Source organism: Syngnathus floridae, chromosome 13 (assembly GCF_059516105.1).
Source record: "Syngnathus floridae isolate MCC-2025c chromosome 13, RoL_Sflo_1.0, whole genome shotgun sequence".
Lineage (NCBI taxonomy): Eukaryota > Metazoa > Chordata > Actinopteri > Syngnathiformes > Syngnathidae > Syngnathus > Syngnathus floridae.
The window spans coordinates 4,080,001-4,097,291 of record NC_142425.1 but is presented as its reverse complement, the minus strand read 5'-3'; the positions used below and the strand labels follow the sequence as shown (position 1 = coordinate 4,097,291).

The 17,291-nt window shown below is 45.2% G+C and overlaps 2 protein-coding genes and 1 long non-coding RNA gene across 8 annotated transcripts; 2 read left to right on the top strand and 1 right to left on the bottom strand.

Annotated features, from left to right (window-relative positions):
• Positions 1-5,084: 5,084 nt before the first annotated feature.
• On the bottom strand, positions 5,085-10,424 carry LOC148388177 (uncharacterized). 3 transcript variants are annotated; one of them, XR_015862186.1, is made up of 4 exons: positions 10,261-10,424; positions 6,429-9,511; positions 6,187-6,361; positions 5,085-6,127 (listed from the first exon to the last, which is right to left on the bottom strand). It is a non-coding gene; the product is annotated as an uncharacterized LOC148388177 (long non-coding RNA). The 3 variants fall into 3 exon arrangements; XR_015862187.1 differs by having other exon boundaries at positions 5,085-6,361; positions 6,429-6,706; positions 6,820-9,511; XR_015862185.1 differs by having other exon boundaries at positions 5,085-6,361.
• On the top strand, positions 9,923-11,665 carry glrx2 (glutaredoxin 2). 3 transcript variants are annotated; one of them, XM_088394471.1, is made up of 4 exons: positions 9,923-10,012; positions 10,685-10,751; positions 11,050-11,226; positions 11,337-11,665. In XM_088394471.1, the coding sequence occupies exons 2-4, from the start codon at positions 10,686-10,688 to the stop codon at positions 11,496-11,498; spliced, it is 405 nt and encodes a 134-aa protein (XP_088250597.1). In that variant the 5' UTR covers positions 9,923-10,012; position 10,685; the 3' UTR covers positions 11,499-11,665. The 3 variants fall into 3 exon arrangements, with proteins under 3 accessions (XP_088250597.1, XP_088250596.1, XP_088250595.1); XM_088394470.1 differs by lacking the exon at positions 9,923-10,012 and adding an exon at positions 10,019-10,196; XM_088394469.1 differs by lacking the exon at positions 9,923-10,012 and adding an exon at positions 10,226-10,610.
• Positions 11,666-11,833: 168 nt separating this feature from the next.
• Positions 11,834-15,635, top strand: uchl5 (ubiquitin carboxyl-terminal hydrolase L5). 2 transcript variants are annotated; one of them, XM_088394467.1, is made up of 11 exons: positions 11,834-12,096; positions 12,466-12,529; positions 12,589-12,694; positions 13,223-13,348; positions 13,450-13,511; positions 13,630-13,760; positions 13,895-13,958; positions 14,131-14,233; positions 14,769-14,882; positions 15,051-15,149; positions 15,296-15,635. In XM_088394467.1, the coding sequence occupies exons 1-11, from the start codon at positions 12,021-12,023 to the stop codon at positions 15,338-15,340; spliced, it is 990 nt and encodes a 329-aa protein (XP_088250593.1). In that variant the 5' UTR covers positions 11,834-12,020; the 3' UTR covers positions 15,341-15,635. The 2 variants fall into 2 exon arrangements, with proteins under 2 accessions (XP_088250593.1, XP_088250594.1); XM_088394468.1 differs by lacking the exon at positions 11,834-12,096 and adding an exon at positions 12,181-12,267.
• Positions 15,636-17,291: the final 1,656 nt, after the last annotated feature.

Here is a 17,291-nt window from a genome sequence, read left to right as displayed (position 1 = left end):
TGTGATGGCAGGCTATATAAATAAATCTGACATGACCTGACCTGGAGTCCAGCTTGCAAGGTGATGTAGAACCATAACTTCATTCTTTAACGCCTACACTGTGCGGATTTTGAGTGTTTCCTAAAATACTCAGTAGCCTTCCAAATGACAAACCAATTGTCAAGGACAATCCAAATGCCTTTCTTGAAGCTTATTTGATTCTGCACGGTGCAATTATGGAGTACTGCACCCCGGTTTTCATCACCCGCCGCCATTAGTCATGATTAAAGTGAGGAGATATTGGGAACAAGACGAGGTATTATTCATGCATGTCCGATGCAATAAGACTGCTAGATTACTCGTATCCGGCTGCCGTCGACAAATAATGAAAAAGGGCGAGGCCAAAAAGTGAATAAGAAAGAGGAGAGGAAGCAGGAAGAACGCAAGCGCCAGAAGTAGGCTCTTTGTTCGCATAGGGGGGAAATCAAGATTGCACTGAGTCGGCTGAGAGACAAGTTCAGCAGATAGACCGGAAAAAACAGGATGAGGAGGTCAGATGAAAAAGAGGGAGGGGGGTGATGAATGAATGGCAAAGGGGCAGTGACTGATCTGTATTGTGCTGCTGTAAATGTGCAATAGCGGCCAACAGGGGGAATGGATTGAGATGTCCATCATGATGGAGTGGAGGAGCTGATCAAAGTCCAACAAGGCATGCAGCTCACTGTTCTTCAGAAATCACACTGAGGAACATTCACTTCAGGATCAGACAAATCTCCTGACCTTTCCGTAAAAGCCAGGCTTGTGGCCTGACAAATAGCTCTCCTCAGGGATGAATGATGAACCTTCATGGAAGTTTGAGGTGAAATAGAAAAGGTTTCACCGCAGCCATTAGAGCGTCTCTGAAGGAAAGGGTTTTGCATCAAATTCTTCTTGAGTATTTTTTGCCCCATCTTTTGTCTACCGAGGTGGCAAGCAAAGAAGAGTTGATTTCCACAGGACGACGGCAGTGTTTGCCAGGCTTGCAGAAGATTGAGCAAGACAGCTGGCAGCCACTTGTGCTTTAACAACCATAATGTCACAAAGGCTTGAATTCGAGTTTATCTGCTCCAACTTTGCACTTGTTGTTATCTTGTATTGCTGCAGGACCTTTGGAAAGTTTCACTCCAATCTAAATGCTGAAATGTTACCAAAACAGAAAGTGAGGTGAACACAAGCGGCCCACATAGAGGCCAGATGTTCTGCTCATATTTTAACAGGCTGGCTAATCTTCCTAATCATACTTTAATGAAGCCTCGCCAAGATGCTTGGCCGCTTTTATTTCCTCCAATCAAGTCAGATGACTATTCGGTTCGTCAATGTTGCTGTTTTCATCTGTCGCAGCATGCCACTATTTTCCCCCTGATTCATCTTCTCGTATTTGCGTGCTCTGTTTATTTAATGCATGCGGGAGCTTGTAAATTTGAGGCAGTCCGTCTCTGGCAGTCGCCTCGTTCTCTCATTGTCATGCAAAGAAAGGGTTCCCTCGCAAGGTTGCCGAGCTCTTGCCTGTGATGTACAGCATCAGCTACAGTCCACCATTGCCATCCTGCAGAGCGAATAAAGCCAATCGCACGGGAAAGGCTCTGTCAGCTGGAAGAGCAGCCATGGAAAACCATTCGTCGCGGTTCACAATTTATTGTTACGTCCCAAATGGAACACGATTCTTTCTCCCCCTCCAAATGATACACTAAACACCCGCAGTGTTCTTCTCTTTCCACAGAGGAACGCCAGAGCTCTTGCAATGTGTCCGGCACTAACACGTTCTCCACATAAGAGTCCTGGTGACCCTGTGCTTCAATGCCACAAAGCAGTCCCGTATTGGAAGTTGACACACCGACTTCCTGCTTGGTCTTGTGCTGTCAAAGGTGACCTTTCCAAATCAGGTCCAGTCAAATGAATTTACCACACGGTGGATTCCAGTGAGACTGTAGAGAAATATGAAGCATCAGTGGAATGAAAATGTACCTGAGCGTACCGGTTATTTGGAGGCAAAGGAACAAGCTGGTGTGCACAGTTCCAATTGAACCGTGCAAAGTGTGGCAGGTTGCAGCATTTCAAGAGGACCGCTCGCACTGAATATCTTTTGCGGTATTTGAAGCGGTGTGCAGCGTTTACGCAGGCAAAAGCCGTAGCAACACACAATACAGTACCTGCATGGCTGATTTTGTTTCCGTGGCAACCGGTGATTGATCCCTTGAGTTATGCGGCGAGAGAAACAATATTAATGACGGAGAGGCAACACTAGAGGATGGCAAGTGATGACACAGGCAAATGCACGCGGCAAATGCACGAATGCAAACACACCCCGCCGGCGGACAAATATGGAAGGATGGAAGAAAGAAAAGAGCATGCACAATTATTTTGATTTGGATGCCTTATTGGTGACACTCCTACTGCAGGTTTCGTGGCTGGTTTGGAATTGCTGCTCCCCTCATCTATTTGGGAGTGTGTGCTTATTATGTGAACCCAGAGTTCATATTGTCCCAGCTGCCTTTGCAAACTCACATGAGAAAGGAAATGACAACCAAACAACAACACGCTAAGTATATTACTTCATGACTGTACAAAATAACAACAAATAGGGGTGGACATTGTATATCTTCATTAAAACGTAGCAAAATAACTTCGGAGCCAGGTTGCAGTTATGTACACAACCAATCGTTACAATTAAGAGTGCATATATCTCTCCGGGATCAATATTCTGAGATCACTATCTGACTTTTGTCCAAAAACAAAGTAACACTCACTGCGTCCTCAACCAACCGCTTCTTGTCTGCCTCTGTGCTATCTCAAACAGATTATTGGCCCGCTGATAAAATGTTTATTGTAGCACAGGTTCTTGCTGTAGTTAAAAAAAAAAATCCCATTGAACACTGGCAGTTTGCTCTGGGGCCTCCAAAGGCAGCTGATAAAAACGACACCGGGGGAAAAGATTTTAAAGTAAATACAAGGGAAGCAGAGAAGAGTTGCAAGATGGATGGCCAACTTGCACAGCCAGCAGGGCAACACTTTACTTATCTACCGCCGCCCACAGCGCTGAGGGCTGAGGATTATTAGCGATAAAGGCGGCATCGGGCACAGCTGCTCACGACACAAGCCATGTTTTTTTTTCTTTTCTAAATGCAATTTCAGACTGACTGGCACATTTGAGTGCCGAATTTAATGAAAGCAGTGTGCAAAAAGCAAGTACAACTAATACACTGGCGATAACTGACTTGCACATCATTATTATTATTATCCGTCCGTCCGTCCGTCCGTCCGTCCCTCCCTCCCTCCCTCCATCCATCCATCCATCCATCCATCCATCCATCCATCCATCCATCCATCCATCCATCCATCCATCCATCCATCCATCCATCCATCCATCCATCCATCCATCCATCCATCCATCCATCCATCCATCCATCCATCCATCCATCCATCCATCCATCCATCCATCCATCCATCCATCATCCATCCATTTTCTGACATTGCTTGTCCTCATGGGGGTCAAGGGCGTGCTGGAGCCTATCCCAGCTGTCATCTGGCAGTAGGCGGGGGACACCCTGAACCGGTTCCCAGCCATTCGCAGGGCACACGGAGACGAACAACCATCCGCACTCGCACTCACAACTGCGGGTAATTTGGAGTACGCATTCAGCCTACCATACATGTTTTGGGGAAGTGGGAGTGCCCGGAGTGCCCGGAGAAAATCCACGCGGGCACAAAGAGAACATGCAAACTCCACACAGGGAGGGCCGAAGGTGGAACCGAACCCGCACCCTCTGAACTGTGAGTGCGGCACCGTGCTGCCTGTTATTATTATTATTATTACTATTAATAATAATGTTATAATTGTTATTATTGTTATTATATGATATGCTATGGCTGCATCTTTAATAAGAAATAGCACAACGAAGCAACAGTGCCCTCTTGTGTATAAAACAGAAATAGCACATATCATAACAATTTGACTGAGTACTGTTGAAGGGAAACTGTAAGTGGAGAAATTCAGTTGGCCCTCTCAAAGGTCGAGACAGGGCAACTCGAAACACAATTTTGGAGGGTCTGGTTCGTTTCATTTTTAAATTATTTTAAATTCAATTTGCTTTACTCTCCTCATCATTAGGGTTCGTGCATTATTAGACTCGAGCACATACCGACGAATAAAATTTCATGCTCAAATTCATGCTATTAGCTAAGTCAGAGACATGATAAAAATGATTCATTAATGTGAAAATTTAAAAACTGAAATGACGCCCAAGTGAGCCTTTCACCATGTCCATTGTATGACTTCCCTTTTTAATTAATGAGGTGCCAGGACCCACGTGTGATTAAAAAAAAAAAAACTATTTGGCCAATCAAGACACCTCCATCTATCACAGTGCGGTTGACCTTATTCATTGGCCACCAGACAATTAACACAGATCCGTGGAAGTGGAGTCCACAAAGCGTTTCAGCCTCTTCCTCGAGGCCGTTTTATTTGCCGGCCTGTATCAAGATCTCAAGGATTACTGTGCTCAAGGAGCCATGAAATGTCCTTTGACACCTTGAGCCTCTGAAACAAGTGCCATCCACTTCTCCTATCAAAGAAAACACATGCTGGATAGCGTGCACCCTGAATTCAAAGAAGGCCGACCCCAAGCTGTCACGGCGACAAGCGCGCAAGTGCATGCGCATGTCTCAAAGTTAACCTGACGTGCCACCAATCCAGTTTGTGGCACCTGCAACACCCCCCCACAAGTCCCTCCAGCCAAAGCAGCAATTGGTGGTGACAACAGGAAGGAGAAACTAACTTGACACATTGTACTAACCTTCCCTGAAACAAATGTCAGCGCCAACAGCACAGGCTTGCTCGGCCGACCCAAGCCACTGCGTCCAATCTATCAAATGAGATGCGCAGAAACTAAAGCTGACTCATGGCAAAGAGAAGCATGTGGGAGTTGGCGATTCATTTCAAAACAAAAAACAAACAAGAGTGCCCATTTGAAATGTTTGCGCTGCTGCCCGCGTTTGCTTGATTGCAGCATCTTCACTCAGTGGTCTTTGTTGTCAAGCAGGACAGCCCCAGCAGGGCTGCAGTCACACAAGATCCAAATCAGTTTATTAGCTGCATAACGTTGGGCAATACAGGCTGCGGTGAAGAGTTGAGTCAATAAACTCAGTCACAAAACAATACTTCTGCTCAGTCAACCACAGGACTATTACCAATCAAAACACAGTGCTCCTTTATATTGACTTTTCTTTAAGCTTCTTTATCAACATTGCGGTGACCCCAAATTATTCAAGATTCAAGATTTTTTTATTCGCCATGTTTGAGCGTGCCAAACAAGGAATTTGACTTCGGTAAATCACAGCCTCTGTTCAACATTTAGGTGACTAACAACAACACTCAGGACATGTAAAAAATGGAAGATATTCTCAAACATCCCCTGATCTTAAACTGATCTTAAACTCCCAAGAGGGCAAGAAAAAACTCAAAACTCCAGCTAGGGGAAATGAGAAACCTTGAGAAGAGACCACAGATGGGAGGGTCCCTCTTCTAGGATGACCAGGCTGCAATGGATGCAGAGAGGACACATAGTACAAACAGTGTAGACAAAAAAGATGTGGAGAGCAGGATGTTATTGCACAGTAATGACTCTGAGACTCTAAGAGTGGTGTGAGTTCATCAGAGCAACAGCCTGGGGGAAGAAGCTGTCTCTGTGTCTGCTGGTTTTAGTGTACAGAGCTCTATAACGCCGTCCGGAGGGGAGTAGTTCAAACAGACTGCAACCTGGGTGAGAAGGGTCTGTTGAGATGTTACTTGCACGTTTCCTGGTCCTGGACAGGTACAAGTCTTGGATAGATGGGAGGTTGATTCCAATTATTTTTTCTGCAGTCCTTATTGTCTGTTGCAGTCTGTGCTTGTCTTGTTTGGAGGCCGATCCAAACCAGACAGTGATGGAGGTGCAGAGGACAGACTGGATGATGGCAGTGTAGAAGGTCTTCAGCAGCTCCCGCGGCAGATTGAACTTCTTGAGCTGTCTCGGGAAGTACAGCCTCTGCTGGGCCTTCTTCCGGACAGAGTCTATGTGGCCGGTCCATTTCAGGTCCCGAGAGATTGTCGTTCCCAGGAACCTGAAGGTGTCTGTTGAGAGAATAGTATTACTGCGGATAGTGAGGGGTGAAAGTGGTGAAGGGCCTCGCCTGAAGTCCACTGTCATTTCCACGGTCTTGAGCGGGTTCAGCTCCAGGTGGTTTTGGCTGCACCAGTGGACCAGCCGCTCCACCTCCTGTCTGTATGCAGTCTCATCACCGTTCTGGATCAGTCCGATGAGAGTGGTGTCGTCTACATACTTCAGGAGCTTCACAGGAGAGTCACCTGCGGAGAAATCATTGGTGTAGACTCTACACTGTAGAGGGAGAAGAGCAGTGGGGAGAGGACGCACCCCTGAGGGGCTCCAGTATTGTCAGATGTGATGCTCCCCAGCCTCACACGCTGTCTCCTGTTGGTCAGGAAGCTGGTGATCCACCGACAGGTGGAGGCAGGCACCGCGAGCTGGATGAGCTTCTGTTGGAGGATGTCAGGAGCGATGGTGTTGAACGCCTAGCTGAAGTCCACAAACAGGATCCTGGCGTACGTTCCTGGGGTGTCCAGGTGTTGCAGGATGTAGTGCAGTCCCATGTTGACTGCATCATCCATCGACCTGTTTGCCTGGTAGGCAAACTGGAGGGGGTCCAGCAGGGGGCCCGTGACATCCTTCAGGTGGTTCAGCACTAACCTCTCGAAAGATTTCATGACCACAGATGTCAGTGCAACAGGTCTATAGTCATTCAGACCTGTGATGGCGGGCTTCTTGGCCACTGGAACGATGGTGGAGCTCTTGAAGCACGAGGGCACCTCACAGCTCCAGGGAATGATTGAAGATCCGTGCAAAGGTGGGCGCCAGCTGCTCAGCGCAGACTTTCAAGCAGGAAGGTGACACGAGGTCTGGGCCCGGTGCCTTCCTGATCTTTTGTCTCCGGAACATCTGGCGCACTTCCTCCTCGCGGATCTGGAGTGCGGGCGCGGCCTCTGCAAGAGAGAGAGTCGGTGACCACGGTGATGGAGGTGTGGACAGAGCAGTTGTGGGGGGAGGTGAGTATGTAGATTGTGCTGGAGGAGGTCCCGTTGTGTGGGAGGACCGATCAAACCTGCAGTAGAACCTGTTTAGCTGGTTAGCAAGCCTTGGGCTCTCCACAGGTTCGTTTCTTGAAGCCCGTGATGCTCTGCAGACCTTTCCACACTGTTGAGGGATCAGGATTGGCAGAGTGGTGTCTCTCCAGCCTCTCCCCGTAACACCTCCTGGCTTTCCTGACCTCTCGATTCAGTGTGTTTCTGGTCTGCTTGAACAGGTCCCGGTCACCGCTCCTGTAGGCCTCCTCCTTGACTTTGTGCAGCCTCTTGAGGTTCGGTGTAAACCAAGGTTTGTCGTTGTTGTACGTGCAGAAGGTCTTAGTCTGCACACACAGATCCTCACAAAAACTGATGTATGATGTGACAGTGTCGGTGAGTTCATGCAGGTCTGAAGTTGCAGTTTCAAAAACTCTCCAATCGGTGCAGTCAAAGCAGGCTTGGAGGTCCTGCCTTGACTCCACTGTCCACTTCCTTACAGTCCTCACCACAGGCTTAGAAGTTTTTAGTTTCTGTCTGTAGGCCGGGATCAGATGAACTAGACAGTGGTCCGAGAGTCCTAAAGCTGCATGAGCCACAGAGTGGTATGCATCCTTAATTAAGGTGTAGCAGTGGTGCAGTGTCTGTGCCCCTCTGGTGGGACACGTTATGTGCTGTCTGTATCTAGGGCAGGGGTGTCCAAGTCCAGTACTCGAGGGCCGTATTCCTCCATGTTTTCCAAGTTTTCCTCGTTAAACACACCTGATTCAATGATCAGGCTCCTGCACAGGTGTGTTTAACGAGGGAAACTTGGAAAACATGTAGGAATGCGGCCCTCGAGGACTGGACTTGGACACCCCTGATCTAGGGAGTTCGTGTGCGAGGTTCGCCCTGTTAAGATCACCCAGAACAATGATTAGTGAATTTGGTAGAAGTTTCTCCATGTCTGTCACCTGGTCAGCCAGCATCTGCGTGGCTTCACTCGCACGTGCTCGCATGTGGTGGAATGTAAACAGCTGCCATGACGATCGAGGAGAACTCCCGTGGTGAATAGAACGGCCGGCAGTTTATGAAAAGTGTTTCTAGGAGAGGGCTGCAAAACTCTTTCAACACCATGACATCAGTACACCAACGTTCATTAATGTAGAAACAGAGACCACCTCCCTTTGATTTTCCGCAGAGCTCCGCGCTGCGATCTGCACGCGTTAGCCGAAACCCAGCTAACTCCATGGCGTGGTGGGGGGTTCGTTCGCTAAGCCACGTTTCAACAAAACACAGCGCGGCGGATCTGCTGAAGTCCGTGTTCCTTGAAGTGAGGAGCAGCAGTTCGTCCATCTTGTTCGCCAGGGAGCGGACATTCGCCGGATGAATTGACGGAATAATTCATTCAATAATTATATAATCTCTATCTATCTATCTATCTATCTATCTATCTATCTATCTATCTATCTATCTATCTATCTATCTATCTATCTATCTATCTATCTATCTATCTATCTATCTATCTATCTATCTATCTATCTATCTATCTATCTATCTATCTATCTATCTATCTATCTATCTATCTATCTATCTATCTATCTATCTATCTATCTATCTATCTATCTATCTATCTATCTATCTATCTATCAAAGGGAAATGTGTTTTCGGCAGTTTGCAAACATATTTTTTAAGGTTGTGTTGAACTTATAATCATATTAATATAATATCTAGTATTGGAGCGCTCGTGTGGATTGGTGGGTGGCGAAGAATGTGCAGGCAAACTGCATGAACTTGTTTTCTTCGAAGTGTTGTGGAATAGGCCCAGACAGGGAGTACCGGACGAGAACACCTCAAGGTCGGTGAGAAACGAGAATAACATCACGTCCAGGTGGTCGGGCTTCGCAGGGAAAACCCAACCGCCTGACCTCAGCAACAACACCTAGACGGGGAGGAGATGGCCATCGACCAATCATCTCACAATGTTTTGCATGCTTTAATATTCATATTGTGTTTCTTCAAAACTGGGTAACCCGGAAGAATGTGTCGTCTTTTGGTGGTCACAAAAACGCACGAGTTTTAGTGTGAGGGACCCGGGATCCAGGCCTGTATTAGTGTGCTTTGTCAGGAATAAACAATTGGTAAATTTGGTCTGATTGATCTACTGGTCTTCTCTTTGACAGAACGAACTCGCAAAATTGTTAGGTGCGCCAGTGTGTGGATTGGGACATAGCAACTCATGTTAAGTGTTGATCGCAATTCGGAGTCAGATCAATAACTAAAATCCGTAGCCTAACAATCTATGTATCTATATATATAGATAGATAGATATAGATATATATATACACACAATTATTGAATGAATAATTATTGAATGGATAATTTGGGTTCACAGCAATGCTGAAAAAGAAGCATAAAGAAAAGTTAACATAAAGGAGCACTGTGTTTTGATTAGGTAGGTAGGTAGGTAGGTCGGTTGGTAGGTAGGTAGGTAGGTAGGTAGGTAGGTAGGTAGGTAGGTAGGTAGATAGGTAGATAGGTAGATAGATAGATAGATAGATAGATAGATAGATAGATAGATAGATAGATAGATAGATAGATAGATAGATAGATAGATAGATAGATAGATAGATAGATAGATAGATAGATTGATTGATAGACATCTTTTGTTCCTTTTCTTGTTTAAAAAATCATGCATATATGTATAAAGGAAAAAAAATGTGTGTCCCTCGCCATCACAAAAGCTTTGCTATATGCTGTATGCATGATTTTTTTAAACAAGAAAAAGAACAAACTATAAAAGCGTTGCAACTCCATTCGACGCGCCTCCCATCACCATGACATGTGTGACGTCAGTTAGCTGCGACGAAGGTCGTGTACTACTTCCGGTGTCGATGTAAGGTAAGCGTCAAGCCAACAAGGACGTAGTAAACAAACATGAGATGACAATCATTAGTTGCAATAGTGTTACGAGTATCCTCTTAGATTGACTGCATATTTCATCCGGTGGTTGAAACCATTTTTTTTGGTCGATGTTTTCCCGAGCTGGATTTTTTTCTCGAGTGGTGTGGAACCGTTGTCGAAGGTCATTATGTGCGCAATGCAGTCATTTGCTATCTCAACAAATCAATACACACACAGCATTTTACCTCTATGGATACTAGGGTCTGAGCAAAACAGTGGCGATCATTCCATTTTGCAAAGATTAGCTCCTCTGAAGAGTGGGACTGTGCCCCATCGTGAGACACTGGCCAAGTGGCCAGTTTTGAAGGTGTTCATTACGTCAGCCAATTTGGTTTCTAATCCAGGATTAACCACACGCACCACGCCTGTGCAAATCAATTGGTTACGACATGAAAAAGAGTGTAACAACGCAGCTTCCAAACCCGTGAGCTGCAGAACCACCAGTCATGGATCTGCAGAAGTTAACACCGGCAACTCTGTACTTTTACTTCATCCTTACTTTGACCAGTTCTTGCGATGTAGTGCCATTTTCAAGGTCATGAGAAGCGCTTTCTATGATAGTCATCAATGTTGTGGATTCTTAAGTAAGTGCATTTCATCTCGTTTCAGAATGGGGAATTTTGCATCCTCCACAACGGGAGGATCAACCAGTGCAGCGTGTGTAAAATTTGTTCATGTAAGTAGAGCCCTGAATTAATATTAATAATTAGAAAGGTATAATTGATCATGTCTCGTTCCAATCCAAACAAAAGCAATGAAAATGTAAATACAATGAAATTATTACATGTTTGATGATGTCAGGCTCACAATTACAACTGTTTTAAATGCAAATTGACATGAACAGTGAGTCTTGGGTGTCAATTTTTATGTTGTGAACATGCCTGGGATAGCAGGCCAGTGATACTCCTGACATAAAAGATTATTTTTTTATTTGTCTATGACAAAAAAAAATCATATATTTTGAAACCTTTCAGGAATTGGTGTCCCAGAACTGCGTTGTGATATTTTCCAAGACCACATGTCCATACTGCAAAATGGCCAAAAATGTGTTCAACGAAATAGGTGCCTCTTACAAAGTCATCGAACTTGATGAACATGATGACGGGAGAAGACTACAAGAGGCCTTAGCTCAGATGACCGGTGCCAGAACAGTGAGAATCTTACAATGCTTCTGGGATTTGTGTTTTGAATGTTTGTATTAAAAAATCAATTTGCTCAATTTAGTCATGCAATATGACAAACACGAAATGTGTGCATTCAGGTGCCGAGAGTCTTCATTAACGGTAACTGCATCGGCGGCGGCTCAGATACCAAGCAGCTCCATCAGCAGGGCAAGTTGCTGCCCCTGATCAATCAGTGTGCTCCCTGCCACGATCGCAACTCGGAAGGCTCGGGGAGCGGACGCTTTGAAGCTGCACAATGACTAACCGTTCTTTGGATGTCTTTCAATTATGTATTTATAAATGTTTACTAAATTGTGCGCTCCCACCTGTATATTGCTGAAGACTTTTGTCTTATTTATCAAAGTTTTATTTCCATACATTTTTTTTCAGGAGACGATCTCTGAACAATAAAAACAAAACAATGCCATCCGCTAAGTATATTTTATGGGCCTCAAACATTCTTGAAAAAATGCAATGACTGTGTGGAGTCCCGGTACTTACTGAATTGATGCCAATGGAGATGCATTTAGGAGAACTGTATTTGTTTTTTAATTTATTTATCTTAAATTGCTGCCACCGCCCGCCACCGTATGTACGCTGTGCGGCAAAACGAGCCCACCCAGTTTTAGCACACATTGCCCGGTCACGGTCTCCATCCCGAGTGCAGGCAGCACTGACATTAGCTCGACTACTGAAAGAAGCACCCTTGGAACAAGCTAGCTCGGGCTTTGCATGCGGTAAATGTGCCCTGTATCTCGACCGCATTGACAACATTGTTCGTCATGGCTGGAAGTGCGGGTGAGTGGTGTCTCATGGAGAGTGACCCCGGGGTGTTCACGGAGCTGATCAAAGGGTTCGGTGAGTGATTTGAACTGACTAGAATGCGAATGCACTGCTGCTGATTTATGAGGCTAACTCTTGTAGCTTGCTGCACAGCTAAAGGGAAGTGCACAATGAGCTGTGCGTTTGCAAAACGACTGCGTAGGCTAAATGAAAGAAGCCCCACTCAATAGCGGAGCAGTCAAGCTGGCATGTAGCACATTTTGCATGAATCGTTCACGTTTTTGCGCAACAATAATCAAATGAGCTAATTGGTTAGCATTACTCAGCGTTCAAAAACTACGGCGCGTGAAAGCCATCCCTTGGTTTTGAACGACTCCACTTTTCGAATCTGTTGGAATTTCCAACATTCTAATAATGACATCCCGCGCCTTTGTGTCATTTCAGGTTGCAAAGGTGCACAGGTCGAAGAGATATGGAGTATGGATCCAGAGAACTTTGACAACTTGAAGTATGTAAAATCGTGGCGCTTACAAGGACATGCATTGTCATTTACAAGCTCTCTTGCAGGCCTGTCCATGGATTGATCTTCCTCTTCAAGTGGCAAGCGGGTGAAGAGCCAGCAGGATCCATTGTACAGGATTCAAGACTCGACCATATCTTCTTTGCCAAACAGGTGTGTTTTTTTTGTCAACATGGCATCTGTATGGAGTAGTCCTAACATCTACCTTCCTGTTGCCAGTGATCTCATTTTATGTTAGTCTATTAAAGGGCAAAACGCAACAAAGATAATCAACCACCTCACTTAATTTTTCATGATCTACAATGACTGTTGAGGATCAGAAAAATGTATTTGCAAAAAACTGGATTACCCAAACCTGCAGTGCACATTTATTGTAGTGGTTGAACATTGCCTTATTACAGGAAGCTCACACTTGGAAATCCTCCAGTGTGACTGAGTTAAGGCAATTCTGAAAAGAAGAGTGGGCCGACTTCTTGACAGCTACGCAAAAGTTGGGTCATCAACTAAAGGTGGCCAAACCAGTTATTAGAGCCACAAGCATGTGCGCAATAGGTTTGACTCCCCGGCCCTCTCTTCATTATCATTTAGAAAACTGCATTCATACTACTCAGCCTGTCTTTATGCCCTATCACAAATGGGAAGAGCATTTCCGTAGTCCTCATGTAAGCTTGCTGATTTTAGGTCATCAACAACGCTTGCGCCACCCAGGCCATCGTCAGCGTTCTGCTCAACTGCTCCCATTCCGACATGCTGCTTGGAGACACGCTAACCGAGTTCAGAGAGTTTTCACACAGCTTTGATGCTGCAGTATGTTTCTTCTTATTTGCCGTTTCACAATTGTATTTTTACATCTACTCTTGGAACAGTACTTTGCAAATGAAAAGTGGATGTCCTGTTTTGGTCCACAGATGAAAGGTTTGGCTCTGAGCAACTCGGAAGTTATCCGACAAGTTCACAACGGTTTTGCCAGGTAACCTCAGTCTGGAAGATTCTTTTTGACTGTCGTGATTTTTAATTTGTGTAATGTACCAGCTCAATTTAAATGGTTGGTGTCCATCTTAATTCTGAGTCTTGATTGCAATTTGCAGGCAGCAAATGTTTGAGTTTGATGCAAAGTCGTCCGCAAAAGATGAAGACGCGTTTCACTTTGTGAGTTACGTTCCCGTAAACGGTCGACTTTACGAGCTGGATGGACTTCGAGAAGGACCAATTGACCTCGGTATGCACGCAACAAAGCCACATCTTGATCGCAGCATTATATAAAGAAAAAAAAAAATCACACACATCCAGAACCAAAAAAATCCAAGAAGCCAAGCAATAAAATTCTTTTGGTTTACATTTGCTTTTCACCAGGTGCCTGCAACCAGGATGACTGGATCAGCGCGGTCCGTCCGGTCATTGAGAAAAGAATACAAAAGTGAGTATCCCCACCAAAAGCACAAAAAAAAAAAAAATTCTGTCACGTATGCTCACACAGACAAAAATATACTCTCATAATTTTAATTCTACATAATTGGCATTGTAGTTCGCTCCATTGAGTGTATTGTTTTACCTTTTGCCTCTACGTGACATAATTGCATTCCCCTCAGGTACAGTGAGGGAGAAATTCGTTTCAATCTAATGGCCATCGTGTCCGACCGGAAAATGATATACGAGCGGAAGATCGCCGAGCTTCAGACTCAGCTGACTGAGGTGAGAAAGAGCAGAACAGCTCCGGATGGGAACATTTCACCCTATTTGAGATCCTCTTTTCCCGCTTCAGTGGACGTTGGTTCGCTTTCAATCCTTTTGCGTCACATAGCAACAAACACAATACAACCAAATGCAACCTAAAAAAAAAAATGCGTTGAAAAAGAGTCAGGCACGCTGCGTTACAAAATAAGGTGACACACTAAGAAACAACTCCACCAATACATCTTGAACAAGATTGTTGCTCACTTTCTGTTGCCCTGTAACCTTTGCTTACTCAGGTTACGCAATGCCAGTAGCACAATGAGAATTTTCCCGAAATACCTCCATTCTTCCATTACGAGTGTGATCTTGCAAAGTCATTCTGACAAAATGCGCAGGGTGACAGAAGGTCAGCCAAAATACTGTTAATGTTTCTTTAGCGTGTGTTCAATGAAAGCAGAGTGGCTGATTCTAGCAAATATGCAGATGAGCGATTCCATTTCATTTTGATAAAAAGACAAGTGACGGAAAGGCCTTTGCCGGGGCTCGTTTCTAGGATGAGCCGATGGACACGGACCAGAGCGGCACATTTCTGAGCTCCATTCAGTCGGAGATTGCAAAGTACCACCTACTTATCGAGGAAGAAAATCAGAAACTTAAAAGATATAAGGTCGGTGTCTCTTCAGCTGTCCTTTTGCACTTGACGCTGGCTTTTTTTATGTTGCCATGCAAGTGTGTGTTTACTATTTATTTTTGTTTCATTTTTTTAATCATTCTTGCAGTCTTTTTTTTTTTAGTCACTCACTTCCTCTCTTTTGGATTGTGTTAATTGACGCAGGTTGAAAACATTCGACGGAAGCACAACTATCTTCCCTTCATTATGGAGTTATTGAAGACGTTGGCTGAGCACCAGCAATTAATCACTTTGGTGGAGAAGGTGAGATGACTTGCATTTTTTATTTTTAGGCATCCAAATGTGCTTCTCAAACCAGATAGGATAGATCCAAATAAACAAGTACTGATAGTCTTGTGTTTTCTTGATGAGACTTCCTCTTGACTTCTCTGTTTTATCTCTTTCGCCAGGCAAAGGAGAAACAGAGTGCCAAAAAAGCCCAGGAAGCCAAGTAATCGTAGTCATCGTCACACTTGAGAAGCTGCACACACTCACGCACGCACACACACACACAGTCCTGATTTTACCCGTGAGCCACATCCAGATTGTGCACATCTGCCAGATTCACGTCCATGGCCGTCAGGTGTCATGCAAGCACGTCCTTCCTGCTCTTCGTGTGCATCCAGACTTGTGAAATGCATTGCAGGTGTAGCAGACGACACTCTGTGTGTTCTTCAGATGATGTGCATGATTGAAGGAAAACATGCTCAAATTGTCTTATTTTCATAATAAAAGTGTCAAGTTTGTAAACTGGTGTGTTCATGACAGCAGGTCTCCATTCAGTATGTGCGTTTGTGGGGTTTGTATAAATATCCCTATATGTATCTGTGTGTGTGTATGTCGATAGATTGATTGATTGATTGACTGATTGATTAGATTAGACTAGTAGTAGTACAGTGTAATTTTTTCGAAAGTCACGTAACTGGTCCCTGACTACCTCCTACTGGTAAAGAAGAAGAATTACAACAATCAATTTTCTTGCTCTGAGTCTCCCTTGTGTTATCTATCAGCTGGTCCTCATCTATCCATCCATTTTCTGTCCCGCTTTATTCCCACGAGGGTCGCGGGCGTGCTGGAGCCCATCCCACCAGTCATCGGGCAGTAGGCGGGGGACACCCTGAACTGGTTGCCAGCCAATTGCAGAGCACACAGTGACAAACAACCATCCACACTCACACCTAGGGGCAATTTGGAGTGCTTAATCAGCCTACCAAGCGTGTTTTTGGAATGTGGGAGGAAACCGGTGTGCCCAGAAAATAAAGCACGTGGGCGCGGGGAGAACATGCAAACTCCACACAGGGAGGGGCTGAGGTGGAATTGAGCCCGTACCCTCCTACCTGTGAGATGGACGTGCTAACCAGTGGTCCTCTTATTTATATTAAATGCATCCATATGGAAAGCCTTTATTGATTTAAATCGAGACTGGATACGTGTTTTCGATACCTAATTCACTTCACTTTAGTGTATTTTAGTCTTCTTATCCATAATTTTCATGTCAAATGTTTGTCCTTTACAGATAACTTTAATTCAGTTGTAAATATCTGTGACGTGGAATACAAATATCTACAAGTGAAGTGTAGAGTTCTGTTATTGCCTCTATTTCGCGGTACCTAGAATTTATAGAAGACTGATAACATTTAAAAAGTAGGTTTGACTATCAAGAATTAAGAGTCATTTATTCAGTTTTTTCGAATCGGGGATGAGATCCTGCCCCAATTGGAGGAGTTCAAATATCTTGGAGTCTTGTTCACGAGTGAGGGGAGGATGGAGCACGAGATCGACAGGCGGATCGGTGCAGCGTCGGCAGGAATGTGGACCCTGTACCGGTCTGTCGTGGCGAAGAGAGAGCTGAGGCAAAAGGTGAAGCTCTCAATTTACCGGTCGATTTACACTCCGACTCTCACCTATGGTCACGAGCTATGGGTAGTGACCGAAAGAACGAGATCCCGGATACAAGCGGTCGAAATGAGTTTTCTCCGCAGGATGTCCGGGCTCCCCCTTAGAGATAGGGTGAGAAGCTCGGTCATCCGGGAGAGACTCGGAGTAGAGTCGCTACTCCTCCATGTTGAGAGGAGCCAGATGAGGTGGCTCGGGCATCTCATCAGGATGCCTCCTGGGCGCCTCCCTGGGGAGGTGTTCCGGGCATGTCCCAAAGGTAGGAGACCCCGGGGACGACCCAGGACGCGCTGGAGAGACTATGTCTCGCAGCTGACCTGGGAATGCCTTGGGATTCCCCGGGATGAGCTGGATGAAGTGGCTGGGGAGAGGGAAGTCTGGGAGTCCCTCCTAAAGCTGCTGCCCCCGCGACCCGACCCCAGATAAGCGGAAGAAGATGGATGGATGGATGGATTCTGTTTTTGTTCATGCAAGAGATAAAGTGCTCAAATCCACGCAGCCAGATTTACG